The sequence below is a fragment of the Dermacentor variabilis genome, chromosome 6 (genome assembly GCF_050947875.1).
Source record: "Dermacentor variabilis isolate Ectoservices chromosome 6, ASM5094787v1, whole genome shotgun sequence".
In the NCBI taxonomy this organism is placed as follows: Eukaryota; Metazoa; Arthropoda; class Arachnida; order Ixodida; family Ixodidae; genus Dermacentor; species Dermacentor variabilis.
The window spans coordinates 169,049,456-169,064,491 of record NC_134573.1 but is presented as its reverse complement, the minus strand read 5'-3'; the positions used below and the strand labels follow the sequence as shown (position 1 = coordinate 169,064,491).

General features: G+C 44.9%; 1 protein-coding gene across 2 annotated transcripts in view; it reads right to left on the bottom strand.

Annotated features, from left to right (window-relative positions):
- Positions 1–15,036, bottom strand: part of LOC142585711 (organic cation transporter protein-like) — a 28,967-nt gene that overhangs the window by 9,236 nt on the left and 4,695 nt on the right. For both annotated transcript variants that reach the window (XM_075696681.1, XM_075696682.1), the window contains exons 3-9: positions 14,549–14,652; positions 7,976–8,130; positions 3,694–3,862; positions 2,833–2,959; positions 1,697–1,806; positions 1,340–1,554; positions 293–474 (exon numbers count right to left, since the gene is read on the bottom strand). In XM_075696681.1, the coding sequence (XP_075552796.1) occupies positions 293–474; positions 1,340–1,554; positions 1,697–1,806; positions 2,833–2,959; positions 3,694–3,862; positions 7,976–8,130; positions 14,549–14,652 (1,062 nt within the window). The remainder of the gene's footprint in view (positions 1–292; positions 475–1,339; positions 1,555–1,696; positions 1,807–2,832; positions 2,960–3,693; positions 3,863–7,975; positions 8,131–14,548; positions 14,653–15,036) is intronic.

Below are 15,036 nucleotides of genomic sequence, written 5' to 3'. Positions count from 1 at the left end.
GCGCACGCGCTACGCGACGTGAGGCAGGAAAGCTCCTGCCGGACACGGCGGCAGCCACGGTCACGAAATTCTGGATTGGGTTTGTTGAGAAAGCTTCAGTTTCATAAACGACGAATGATGCAGTGGTGTTAAGGGGCAAGCTCCCTTTTTTTTTGTGCACGGAACAATGGGATAGTTTCGCAAACAAGGCAAAGAAGAAGAAGAAGAAGCAAAAGAAAAATTCTAGGTTTATGACGTAGCAGAGAGTCGTGTAGGGGAGTAGAAAACAAAAACAAAGGTGCAGGCCACTCACGAGGTAGATGATGTAGGGCATGCAGATGCTGAAGGCCGACGAGAAGGCCGAGGAGGCGCCCAGCGCGAATGCGCGCAGCGGTGTGGGCATAACCTCGGCGGCCTGCTGGTACATGATCATGAAGGAGGCCGCGCACGCGAACTTGGCCACCAGCGACGCCGTGACGCCGGCGACTACGGCCTCTGTAATGGACGTGAATGACGCTCTGTTTATTCGGGCGTGCACTTTAACGGGAGAGAAAGAGAATAAGAGCGGCCATTTAATCACTGGCCGTTCAAATGGACACAAAACTGAGGACCGACAAAAGCCAAGGAAGGCGCAAACCGGATGAGCATAACCACGGATCAATTTTATTAGACGCAGCAAAACGCGTGCGTGGGACGCGCAGCTGTGCAGATACTAGATTATGGACCGCAATATTACGTCGTAACTTAAAGCAATGTGCTGTCGATATAATGATAATAAAAAAAAAGCAAGATAGAGGTGTTAGTAACGAGCGCATTTTTCAGTTAATCTACGTAAAGGGCTTCGTACGGCCAGTGTTATAAAATTTAAGGGCATAATACTAAGCGTAGGGACTTTTTAAATACTTTTTTATTCTGTAGTGATGGGTGACCCGTCATCTCGGCTGCGAGACGTCACAGCGCTGCTCTGGCATCGTTGACGTTCTGAATGTTATCGACATCATTTCGTCGATGAACAAAATGCCAGCTTTTGACTTGCATGTGCCCTTGTGTAGACAAGCAGAAGAACCTATTTCAGGCGTGTTTTCGGATTATTAACAAGTCGCAGGCCTGCGCAGGACACGCAACACATGTAGTCGAAGCGTAAGCTGGAGGAGTGGCTCCATAGGAGCTCCATTTTCGGCAGCACGCACTATAGGATCATCTCTAGAGGGTCTGTGGCACATAAATAACTGTTGAGAAAACTCATTAAAGGCGAAGGTTTGTTTCATTTTGTTCATGTGCGAGACCTCTAATAGTTCCTGCTTCAGGGATGGTATGGCTAATTTAAGTACGAGGACCAGAACTTTATGGAGCTGCTCACCGGTGGGTATGAAGCAGGACGCTATGCAGGCGACGCTCACGAGTAGCTGTAGCGCCACGTTGCTCCAGCGGCGACCAAAATACTCCATGGTCCACCAGCCCACCACCGAGGCCGGCAGCTCGACCAGGCCGAGCAGGAAGAAGTTGAGGAACTCGTTGCCGCTCATGTTGGTCACGTTGATGTGCAGGCCATAGTAGGCGCAGCTGTTGGCTACCCTGCGTGTGTGCGCACAAGACCGGTAAGGCATCGCCTCTTAGCACCTCCAGGAGGCGGCACTTGAGAACAGTATACGAGGGAAGGTTGGATGATCGAGTAATAGCGCAAAACACACAGGTGACCTGCGTCGCGACTACTTACCAGCTTACGGTGATGATGAGGATGTTCCTGCGGATGCGAGCTTTCCGGAATAGGTCAAATGTCCTAGCGGCTGCAATTTCCTTTTCTTCGGCAATCTTCGTTTGTACTTTCTTGAAAGAAAGGAGGAAAGAACGGCGTGTAGATTAAAGTAAACAAACGATAAAAATAAAGGAACAAGCAGAAAAAGGTCGCTTAGGGGAATAAATGTTAAGGTTTGTTCGTTATTTTCGACAGCATTTTCGCTAGCGGATTCGCGAAACAATACCCGTGGTGCCTTCAATAAATGTGTCAAATCGAGCTTGGTAGAGCCTAAGCGAGGGGAATGATGTGTGGAGGATGCAGAAATGAAAGTGCTGTACCACGTATTGAATGGTGCTGCGTAATCTTCATGAAATACTAGCTAAAAGTGCGAGAAAAGAGTATGTTGTGACATAAATGCCAGCAGGTGGGCTGGTGCTCTTAATTGCCACAGAATGGGATTTCACGAGCGCCTGTGACAAGCCTAAACCATAGTGAACGTTATTCGTAGTTTTAATTGAAGTGTACAAATGATAAGCTAGAAGGAAATGATAGTGGACGATAAAACAACTTGCTGCCGGTGGGATCCGAGCCCACAACCTCCGCATTACGCGTGCATTACGCTACCAACCTGTGCTACTGTGGCGGCTGTTACCGCATCCACATTTTTGGGTACTTATCTAGCAGGCCTCGCAGTCTTGGCCAGTGCCACTCCGGCCATCGCGATCGTCGAAATAAACGTGCCGTTTATGCAGACTCTTAACAAAATAATTCCGATTTCCGATCGACTCCTTCATTAATGGCATGCCGTTTAGTACACTCTTTATTATAAACATCTGTAGCTACCCGCCAAGAGGGTTAGCAAAATTGTGTCACCATGCGTATATATGAACTTTGCAACGCATGGCGACACAATTTTGCTAACCTTCTTGGCGGGTAGCTACAAATGTTTATAAAAGAGTTTACTAAATGCTTCAAACAGCATGCCATTAGTGAAGGAGTCGATCGGAAATCGGAATTATTTTGTTAGGAGTCTGCATAAACGGCACGTTTATTTCGACGATGAGTACTGTCGACGGATGAGTGGTCGACATCTGAGGAAAAAGTTGGCAACCTACCACAAGATCCGTCTCCAGATCTGCCGGCACTTCCACGCCGTTGGTTTTTGCGATCCGCTTGAGAATGGCCATTGTGTCTTTGATTTTGTTCTGGGACAGAAGCCATCTGGGTGATTCCGGAATGAGTCTACGATCAAGTGAAAGAAAGTCAGTCCGTTAGTGTAACAGAAAGCGTTATATTTCCCTTATTTGTACCGGTAAGACATTTCCGGTTAATAAAAAATAAATTGATCAAGAATTTAAAATCATGCGCACAGCATACTTTAATTAATACAAGGCTTTTTGAACCGATAGCCATAGCCGACAGGACAGTATCCGGTCCAATACGTAATTGCGCATACAAATCATATGCTGAGAAAAATAGGAATAATAGATCAGGATAAGTACTTTCTAGTTAACAGTCTGCAAGGTTGCGCCACGGGAAGCACGCAACCATTTACTGCCGTCTGCTCCCGGTTTTAGGCAGAGAAAGATGGGCCAGAGTTATACACACAAACTGCCTCGAAAATTGTACTAAGTTCCAATTTCCCTGCCTTTTGTTAAGGAAGGCATTAACGTTCTCCCCTGTCTGCTCTACGTATGTGGATCATACTGTGCCCCGAGCTCTGTCTTTCTACAGCGGAACAGCGGTGATTACGGTGCTTCAGTGTCACCTATCTCCTGTCACCTTACAGCCACATTATGTACAGAATATAGCGACTAATGTTGCCCACATTTTCGACACTATCAAAGAGACTTCCCAGTCAATCGACCACACGATGAACGTCAGCAACGCGCACTACAGGGTCCGAGTATTTTTTGCGGTCGTTTGACAAAGATTTCCTCGGCGGAGGTTGGCGAAAGAAGACGCGGCGGCCTCACTTGTAGTAGAACAGGTTCGGTATGGCGCACGAGGAGCAGATGATGCCCAGCAGGATCCAAGAGCGCGACAGGTAGGCGATGAGCGGCAGTATGCACAGGCCCATGGTCCAGGAGATGCAGCAGACGCCCAACATCAGGGTGCGCTGCTGGGGACCCACCAGCTCCAGCACTGCGAACGCGAGCGAGGCACGTGGTGACGATCGTGCAAGTCGTCGTCACCACCGATGTCGGCGTGAACGAGCTCGTCTCTGCGTGCCACTTTGCACGCCAGAGGCTACACCGTACGGGAGCCGCGAGAGCATTGCACACTGATGTCGGACGATGTGAGATGACGTAGCGCGCCCGAATTTCGGATGCTGCGAGCATCCTTTCACCTGCACTCCGTCTCGCAGTATTGCGGCACTGGTGCGGTAGTCTGGTGTACCGCCAGTTTAAGGAACGCCGTCGTGTGAATCGAAGCACGAGATTGATCGGGCGAGTTGCCAGGGGTGTCGGCATGAGCGAGCTTTTTCTCACCCTCTGCGCGCCAAAAGTGATACCTGAGGAACAAACCTAAAAAAACACAACACAAGCACAAAGCTGTACTGACGTGACACTTTTAGCTTACTGTATTTTGTGTTAAGTGAACGTCCAAATTTATTACAAACATTAGAAAAAAATACTCGCATACATCAAGGCGCCCTAAGTAATTTCCTATAAAACTCGTCTGTACGAACCCGTTCTTGTTTTTGTTTCCGTAGCAAGGAGATGGATGCGTCATGGCACCATTTGAACCGGAATCTGTTACGTGATAGCATTACGCATTTTCTGCCAATTAGTTGCATAAATTCGCACTTGTAAGTGTTTCACTCTGCGTTGCCTTCGAAATGGCCGAGATATACAAAATCGAGAGGCAAACTTCCGTACGCGCGTGCTTTGCTGAAATGCCAATGATGGAAAATATTAAGTAGAGCTAGATTGACAGATTAGGCTTCCGTATTAACGAATTCGTCAATCTTAGCCAGAACAAAGCTTTTGTAAACGATAAAAATGACGAGAACGAGAAATTGATGTGGCGCTACCTGTTGTGGACTATCGTATTGCTTTGCCTCCTCTGCATAGTTTTGTTATGGATCCCAACTACCCTCTAGGTAGGGACTCCAATGCATTTGCTTACATATTTTACTCTGTGCTGTATGAAAGGAATAAACTTCACTTCAACTCACATGACTTCAGCACTGGCTGATGCACAGGAAGCGGCATAGAGGGAGCTCACGTGGAGATTATATAACTCGTCCGCTTTGGCGTAGGTGATAAAAATTGAGGAGGAGCAGTAGAATCTTCGGTGGCAATTTCCACGCAAAACAGTCTTGTATTGGCACACAGAAAACGATGACAGACTACTAGACGAATGATCTATCGATGCAGCTCGAGTTATTATTCTGCTTTAGTCTACCTTTAAGCGGAGGCATGGGTCTTTGATCAGACGTAATTAAAATCTTCGCGGTATGGTGCTGAAAACTTGTACATATATGTAGAGTTATGTGCTTATTTCAGGCCCATTAGTGTTTGTCTCCTTTAGTTCTAATTTTATGCAAGCGTCCTTTAATTATTTTCTGAAAAAATTTGCAAAGTATCTGTTCGTTAGACTTCGCTAAACAGGCTGTCATTGGCTTTTGTATGATTCAAGGAATGCCGTAGGAACAAGCTTATTGCGCTGCCTTACCTAGAACATGAGTTGCGAGGTTTTGAAGTTGAAACTCGAAAGAGTGCTTTCTTTGTGTGTGCTTAACTTCGAAGAATCGAAACTCTTCTTCTATTTAAGGTAGATCAGTAAGGTTGTCTTAGGACATTTCTTGAATCATACAGAAGTGATTGATATCCCGTTTAGCGAAATCTAAGGAAGAGATATTTTGCAAATGTTTTCAAAATATTGTTTAAAGGAAGCTCACGTAAAATTAAAACCAGAGAAGGTAAACAAAACGTACTACACCTTCAAAATAAGCACATACCATTACACACACACACACACACACACACACACACACACACACACACACACACACACACACACACACACACACACACACACACACACACACACACACACACACACACACACACACACACACACACACACACACACACACACACACACACACACACACACACACACACACACACACACACACACACACACACACACACACACACACACACACACACACACACACACACACACACACACACACACACACACACACACACACACACACACACACACACACACACACACACACACACACACACACACACACACACACACACACACACACACACACACACACACACACACACACACACACACACACACACACACACACACACACACACACACACACACACACACACACACACACACACACACACACACACACACACACACACACACACACACACACACACACACACACACACACACACACACACACACACACACACACACACACACACACACACACACACACACACACACACACACACACACACACACACACACACACACACACACACACACACACACACACACACACACACACACACACACACACACACACACACACACACACACACACACACACACACACACACACACACACACACACACACACACACACACACACACACACACACACACACACACACACACACACACACACACACACACACACACACACACACACACACACACACACACACACACACACACACACACACACACACACACACACACACACACACACACACACACACACACACACACACACACACACACACACACACACACACACACACACACACACACACACACACACACACACACACACACACACACACACACACACACACACACACACACGCGCGCACGCACGCACGCACGCACGCACACGCACACGCACAGACACACGTTTCCAGCTCCATTTCTCGAGGAAAACATTTTTTTCTGGAACCCTCATCCTCCATTATGGAAGGCTTACATGTAATTTGTGTAGATATGAAAACCTATAAGGTATTACTTTTACTTGTAGTTATATAATAATACACATATAAGGGGCAATGTTGCCAATTACTTTTCGAGCGTGTCGCTAAACTGAGATAATTAAGTCGCTAAATTTTGCTCCAATGTCGCTAAAATTGTCGAGTGAATATTATATAATATAGGCGTTTTTGAACACTCTAATATAGGCTGACGTGGTGTAATGCATCTGCCGAAACATTCCCCTTTTGTATAGTGTGCGTGTAGGTGAGCGGTGCCGGAATAAAGAGCTAATTTACCAGCCAGGTGTAGAGGGCATTTACTTGAATAAGTTATTTAGAAGAGAATGCAGGATAACAGCGGAAACCCTGTGTTTCCCTTTAGATTATAACAGTGCTAATCTAGCACGACTTATAGAAACACGGGTCACCTGTCTTTCCGAGCACAAAGAAGCACTTGATCTACGTTACGCGTGCCAATTCTTTAGTTTTCAGCGCTCGTGAAGGCAGAACAAAGCTATGCAACGCGATTTTTGTGTCGTTTCGGTAACACAATGACAATTACATAACCTCTATACAAGTCAAATACTGGGTTGCGCCCTCTGATCCCCCTGAAGGCTCCGCGTGGTATTGATTTATCCAAAAACCACGACAAAAGCAGGCGGTGTGTTCAGATTCGCGAGAATAAGCCTTGCCGATCCAATATATAGGCCTTCCTGCCCTTATTCTGGTCCGTATAAATCAGCTGCTGCGCTCATGAATACCACGATAAAGTTTATTGAGTAAGTTTTGCTAATTGAGTTTACTGCTACGTTTGTGAACGTCCGCCAATAAATGTAAGCAGTGAAACTGCAGCCCTCGCAGCGTTGACTTCTTTATTCAGCTGTATTAAGTAACAAAAGTACCTTTGGGTGAGCATGTGAAGCCTGTTTTTCTGGCGCAATTCACCTTGCAGCGTAAGGCCTACATGAATGCAAACCATTGCTCCATCATGTTCACAGAGTCCACGCGCCGTACAGCCCAATGCGCTCAACTTGTTTTTTATTGTAAACTGCGTTCTAGAAAGGCATTATTGAAAGAAATGTGTTAACTTCTAAGTCGTTAAATTATCGCCAGTTGTTTTGTTACATTGCTAAAAAATGTCGCTGGTCGCTAAATGGAAAATTCATCGCTAACCAGATAAAAATATAGTTAAATCTAGCGTCAAAATCGCTAAAATGGGATAAAATGATAACGGGTAGTAGGCGTCGAAAAAAAAAGAACTCACGAATAATATAGGGCAGCTGGAATATCTGCGGCATGACACTGGCGTTCATGAAGCGCAGCATGGCGAAAGCGATGAAGTTGGTCACCAGGATGGAGGAGAGTCCGAACACAGTCGCGATGAAGACGGTCAGGAGGAACACCGGCTTCCGTCCGATTCTGGAAAATACCGCCGTGCACTGGCTGTTTAGGGCTTGGTTAGGGTAGGTTGTTGTATGTACTTAATTTACCGAGTATCACTATGTGTGGTAAGCGTTTCTTATGCGTTGACACCCACACAAACACACACAGTGTAAACGTTAGACATGCCACACGGACACGAGAAAGTAAAACGCAAATATTGGCCGCTATAATTATGGCAAGACAATTACTAGTACAGTAGTTTGTTGAAAAAATCAATTTACAAAGTCGCAAAGTCTTTCGAAGCCAGAAGGACAATGTTTAGAGAAAATCTACCTACCGCCCATCATTCTCAAGCTGAAATGTTATTCTGCACGTTGTCAAATTTTGCCATATTGTCGAATTCGCAATCTTGTAGGCTCTGATTGGCCTAGAGGGCTACTACGGGCTCTGGGGCTCAGAATGTAGCTAATGCAGAATTTGACAATAGGAAGGAATTTGACGATGTCCAGAATAGCAACCCTGGCTGAACCGCCATCCTTGCGACTGCCGTAGACACTAACGCCGAAGTTCCCACTAGTAAAACTTGCTGGAAGCTTTATGAATGAAACAGCTCTCTTGGACCTTGGTGCTCGCTCAAGGCTTGCTTCAAATCGTTGCAGCATTTTCGCTTGTTTAAGTAACTCTTCACCATGGCTCCGATATCCCCTTCAGTACCGCTTTACTTTGCATACGAAAGTTTGAAGTTCCCGCGGTGGAACGCAGGCTCCCAGCGAAGGCCTTTAGCTTCCTTTATCTGATCTCCTAGAACCTTTAGAATTTTGAATTGTGTTGAATAAAGTTACGGCAGATGACAGACCTGGCGTTTCTGGGGTACGCGTTACGATACGTTCCTTGTCCCGTGAAACAGTTACATCTTGCTACCCGTTCTTTTGCGGAGATAGCGTGGTCGTTTTCATTTGTGTAACAACCCACAATGTAAGAAAGCCGATTGAAAAAGGAACATTGTATATATATATATATATATATATATATATATATATATATATATATATATATATATATATATATATATATATATATATATATATAGCGCCAGTAAATCCAGTGAGCCAGCATTGGGCAAAAACTAAAAAAAAATGAAGACACGGGGCGAGGACTGACTTTGCATAAGGATTTGATTTGCATGAGCTCCCATGTTCGGGTCTCTTGGACTGCCGGGAGGATTATTAAGGAATGTCCTGGTTCCGCCATCGATCGGTATTTGCATGCATTTTGGGAGCCCAAAGCCCCGTCGTTTTAGATGTGCGGGAAGGGTATTTGAATAATTTCGTCCGCGCGCAGTTTTGAGATCCTATTCGGGTCTTGCCTGGCAAAGTTCCCGAGTCCCCTTTAATGGAACCGGCAGAAATAAAATTAAAAAAATAAGAAATGACAGAAAGAAAAAATAGAACGATGGAGGACATGGTTGAAAATTCTCGCCTCATTTCAGCGGTTTCTGTTTGTGAGTCTATGTGGGGGCAAAGGCGGCAGACTATGGCCGCGCGATGGCTTTCCGAGTGCAGCGTGTACCAGCTACGCACGGCGGTAGAAGGGTCCGCCAGTTTTCTGTGCGACTAATTCTGTACTTGATAGCGTTCAACTTCATTGCGCTTGGTCATTTGATCAAGCTCGCTCGCTGTGGAAGATACCTTGATCGCTGGCCAACGATCTCTGGAGTTTAAGAAAAAGTTTGAACTTTTATTTGAGGGCTTGAATGAGATGTGATTGACCCTCATGACGTGGTAGATCGACAGAGGTTTCCCGGTACACTTTCCGGTCTCAAAAGCTAATTGTACTCAGTGGACGTTATATTGGGCCCTTGAATAGACTGTGAATCAAGTTCCGAGGCCATTTAGGGTTTTATTTCATTTTTTGAGACATCGGACCGTGCGCACATGTAGGAATCGGTTATAGCGAAGGTTTCGTTGATGCTTACTGTGATGTGGTCACTTCACTTTTTCTTCAGTGTTCGTCTATGTAGCCGAATGCTCCTCGCTGAGCGTTCGCTCGTTCCATTCTGTTCACTTCACTTTTTCCGCGCACTAGGCTGCCTTTTATGCCAAATTCTGCAATTATTGCCTCTTGTCCTGCATATATACTCGGGCACCTACCCATTGTGGGAGATTGGCAAAGAATGCTTACATACCCTTCCGGTGACCAGATGCACGCCTGCACACTTGCAGATGCCCATTGGCCCAAGACGTCTATTACAGCGAAACTGTTCACCTGGCGTACCTGTATGAATGAGCTGTATGCGTGGTCTGCTAGTGGGGATATCTGGGCTGGCTAACGTCCGTAAAGTGAACAAGAAAGATGGTGGCTCGAGCGCCGAATGGGGAGAACGAACGATATTGCGGCGGAGAAGAAAGAAGAGACACGTGATTTCACCGCGCGCCGCACCTGCGGAGTGGGGGAGTGCACCCGCGCTGGCCGCCATTGCTGCCGGTTGCGTCTGCGGTCGTCTGCCCTCGATACAACGGCGCGGCAGTTGTGGTGGCAGAACGCGGGGACGTGCGCAGCGGTAGCCGCCGCGGTGTGTAAGAACCGGATTGTGCATTGCAGAGGTAGACCATAGCAACAGTTGCAACTCCAACAAAAATGGGAAAGGTGGGAAGACCACGCATTGTGCGCACGGCCAAAGAACAAGCCGAGTACGAGGACAGGCGTCGACAGCACAGACGCGACTATAACCAACGACAACGTGCCCGTGCGAAAACGGAGAATTCGGCAAGTGTCTTTGCCTCCGAGGAACGTCAGCGAGAGCAGATGCGAGAGTCTGATCGTCGGCATCGAGCGCAAGCTACCGATGAATTGCGCACTGGAGGCCACTCGTACGCGTCCAGTTAGTTCGTATCGAGTCTGCTTCCGAGCGACAGACGCGTGAGTTGCCACCTGCTCCGAGTTTCACCGGGGCGAATCCCAAATTCAAGAGAATGTTTGTGGACGCCGACTTTGGTGATAGTTGCTCGGTCGGCGGTCACGTAACCAGTTATACATGCGCAGCTGCACATATCCGGTTGCCCAAGTTGTGGCATTATTGGCAAGGCAGCAGCAGCCAGCGCCCGCAAAGTGAGGGGTGAAGAGGCGAGCTAAGAAGAACCTCAGTTTGGCCTAGTTGGTGTTTACTGCATATCATATTGACCGCAAATAAAGACGGGGACAGTGGAAGAGAGCACATAAACAACACGGGCGGTATGGAAAGCTAAGCTAGGTAAGCTAAGCCTAGCTTTAAAATTGCGAGTATGGACTCTAGGCTGTAAGTTGACGTTCCCACTGAATATTTTGCCTCTTCCCTCGGCCGTCCTATTCACCAATCTTGTTCCCACTTTAATTCCCTCTTACCCTTTCCCCAGCGCAGAGCAGCTAGCGAGAGGGATCTCTGCACTTATATCACTGAAATTTTGGCTCTCGCTGAGCTTTTATTCTCGCAGTACAAATAAACACGCGAGTGACATCTTTTTCTCTCTCGCTCTCTCTCCGGTATATTTTGTGTTCTTGGCATTGTGTACAGGCCACGGGTCATGATGGTCTACCTGTAAGCTTACTCAAAAACAGCATCGACATCTTGGGTACAGTGCTTGGAAACTTGTTCAATGAATCCGTTCTATCGGGTACATACCATGACCAGCTCAAAATCAGAAGAGTGGTGGCAATATACAAAGCAAGTAACCCAAATGACTTAGCGAACTATCGTCCAATAACTATGTTATCGTGTATTAATATGTTCTTCGAAAAAACTTATTGCACAGCGTGTCACCAGTTATCTTGAAAAATACCGCATACTTTCAAACGCATATCATGGTTTACTCTCTTACGACTGCTGTAAGTTCCCTAACAGAAATTATAAACCAAGCACTCAACAAGTACTACTTCGCACTCGGCGTTTCTTGGATATTCGAAAAGCGTTTGACTCGGTAGATCACACAGTATATACTATTATAAAATTTGAGCATTATGGTTTTAGGGGACCTTGGCTTTTTTCTCAGCTATTTAACAAATCTTAAGCAATACACAGTAGTTACAGGCAAAGAATCTTCACTAAAGACAGCAAAGACGGGCGTTTCACAAGGATCAGTACTGGGTACAATATCCTTCTCTCTCTTCATGAACGATTATCCTAGATCACTCAGATTTTCTCATTCTATATTATATGCGGATGACACAGCTCTAATAATTCCGTGACAGTCACTACGGGAAGCAGAAGAAACCGCTCAAAGTGAGCTGCAGAATACGTTAACATGGTTTGAAACTAACAAACTTGTTTTAAACTCCAAAAAGACGAAGCATGTGGTATTTGCTTCTAACCGAAACACTACTCCTACTAAGTGCAACTTGTATCTCCGAGATACACAAATCCAACAAATTGGTAGTCATAAATATCTAGGAATAAGCCTTGACTTGTCACTACACTGGGCTCCACGTATTGAACAAGCAACTAAAGAAATTGGCTTTGGTTGTTATACCTTATTAAAGGCACGCACACATTTCCATCCTCAAAAATTACATCTCATTTAACTCAGCATTTTTCATTGCCATTTAACATATTGCATAGAATCTTGGGGTTTCACCTACGCCTCGTACATTGATCTTATAATCAAAATTCAGAAACATGCCGTGGGAATAATTGCATCGGCCACAAAGGAAGCGCCCTCTTCACAGATTTTTGCAAAGTTAAATATAATGCCACTTATTCAAGTACGAGACTATAACACAGCCATACTAATCTACAGAATACTAACCACGAACAAGCCAGATCTCTGATCAATGTTTCTCACGCCTACAAGGGACACTTGACAAGCTAAGCATAATAAATTCAACTTGCCAAAAATTCATAAGGTATACGGTCAACGTTCCCTATCATTTATCGGCGCAGATATATGGAATGAAATACCCAGCTTCCTAAAAAAAAACTTTCGAATGCTGTTCCGTCATTAAAACATCAATTCAAATCATGTATATAAGATAACTTTCCTTTGCTTTTTACTTTGGGTTGCAATTTATGCTGACTTTTACGGTATGAATCTAAAACTAGCCGCATAGGCTAAGGACCCGGATAATACTGTCAATTACATTGCATTACACTATGCGGGAAAAAAGATTTTCTTTCTTTAAAAAATCTGTAGTTCTCATGATAGTTTATGCATCGTGCACGCGCGACACTCATCAAATTTCATGATACGTTCTCTTTACTTTTTTGTGTTGGGTGTATTGTGATATATTTACACTTTACTCACGCGAGATGTAGCTGGTACCACCTCCGGGTGGCTAGCATCTCCTTTAGTTAGACAAGTGAACCAATGAAACGTTCTTATCCGGGAACGACTGAAACCATTCGAATTAACTTCGTCTCATTTCTTCAAAGAGTGACTTTTCTGGTCAGATTTGTCATGTGGGCCCTCAACTGGTTAATAAAAGTTGGCGACCTGTCCCGCTGCCACCTCCCCGACCCATATATATATATATATATATATATATATATATATATATATATATAGCGCCGATTTTTTTTAACCAGTTGAGGGCCTGGTGTATTTTGACACCAGGACACCGCATCTCTCAAGAGATCTTCAAGTTCTAGCAGTGGAGGCCACGTGAACACTTAGCCGCTGAGTTCTCATGGCGTATCCACTTGGAATGAATTCTCTGGACAGCACCAGTTCCGAGGTAATAATTATCAAGGTGTCCTACGAAATGCTTTGGCGTTCCAGTTACGTTTCTAAGAAACCGCTGTTTTATGCATTGAAGCACAAGAGGCATTGGAACACCAATGCATTTCGACGGACACTTCGAAAATTGATATCTGGGAACTGGTGCTGTCCAGAGAAATCGTTCGAAGCGGATACGCCGTGCGAACTCAGCGGCTATGATTCGTAGATTGAAATATGTGGCGTAAAATAATTAATCGAAAAATTAATTTGCGTCGATACGTTAATTATTCAAGGGAACATTTTGATTTCTCGTAGAAGTAAGGACCACCTCATTGAGCAATTTAGACCAAGGGTTAGAATCGTGCTATCTGCCATGGCAATGTTTAAAAAAAATTGGTGTACGTAAAAAAGAAACACCTTGTATATGAACCATCACAGAGAAAAGAAAAAGAAAAGAAAGGAAGAAAAAGAGAACGAAGACATCATGGTGGCAAACTTGTAATTCCGCAACAGAGGAGTACTCGGCTATTCGTGTGCTTGACTTTCTTCTTTTTTTTATCATTCTTCTTTAACAGAATTATTGCATCGATATCAGATAGCAAAATAAACAACGTAAGCGGCATAGAAATAATATCACGACATGCTAATAAATAAATAAATAAATAAATAAATAAATAAATAAATAAATAAATAAATAAATAAATAAATAAATAATTGAATCAATAAATCAATCAATCAGTGCATTTTTACTAATTTCGCCAGCTCACCTGTCAGACAGCGTGCCTAAGAGGACGGTTCCAATGGCGCTGCCGACGCTTCCAAGCGTGAAGACAAGGCTAGGAAGATGGGCTCGATCACATACCAAGTCCCACTGAAACATAAGAATTGGATATTGCACTGGAATGAGAAAGAAAAAAGGAAAGACAAAGGGAAAGCTGTTCTTAATAAATTGGCAGACGCTGATAGAGAGGAGAAAGAAAAAGTCACGGAGCACCAGAAGTGAGGACAGTTTACTATCCTGCAAACAAGGAGGGATAAGGAAGCTTGAGGGGATAAAGAAGTGAATTGAGAGGAACAAGGAAAGAGATAGAGCAATTGTGGCGCGCACAAGCGAACATCTGCAGCTTATCCCTGAATGGTCGCAAAGACCTGTCGACTTAAGGAACTGCAGCAACGCTGTCGTTGCTTCCAGCGCCAGCGAAGTACACACCCATTGTCCAAGCATCCTCGCTTCCGAAAACGGTCTTGAGCCTAG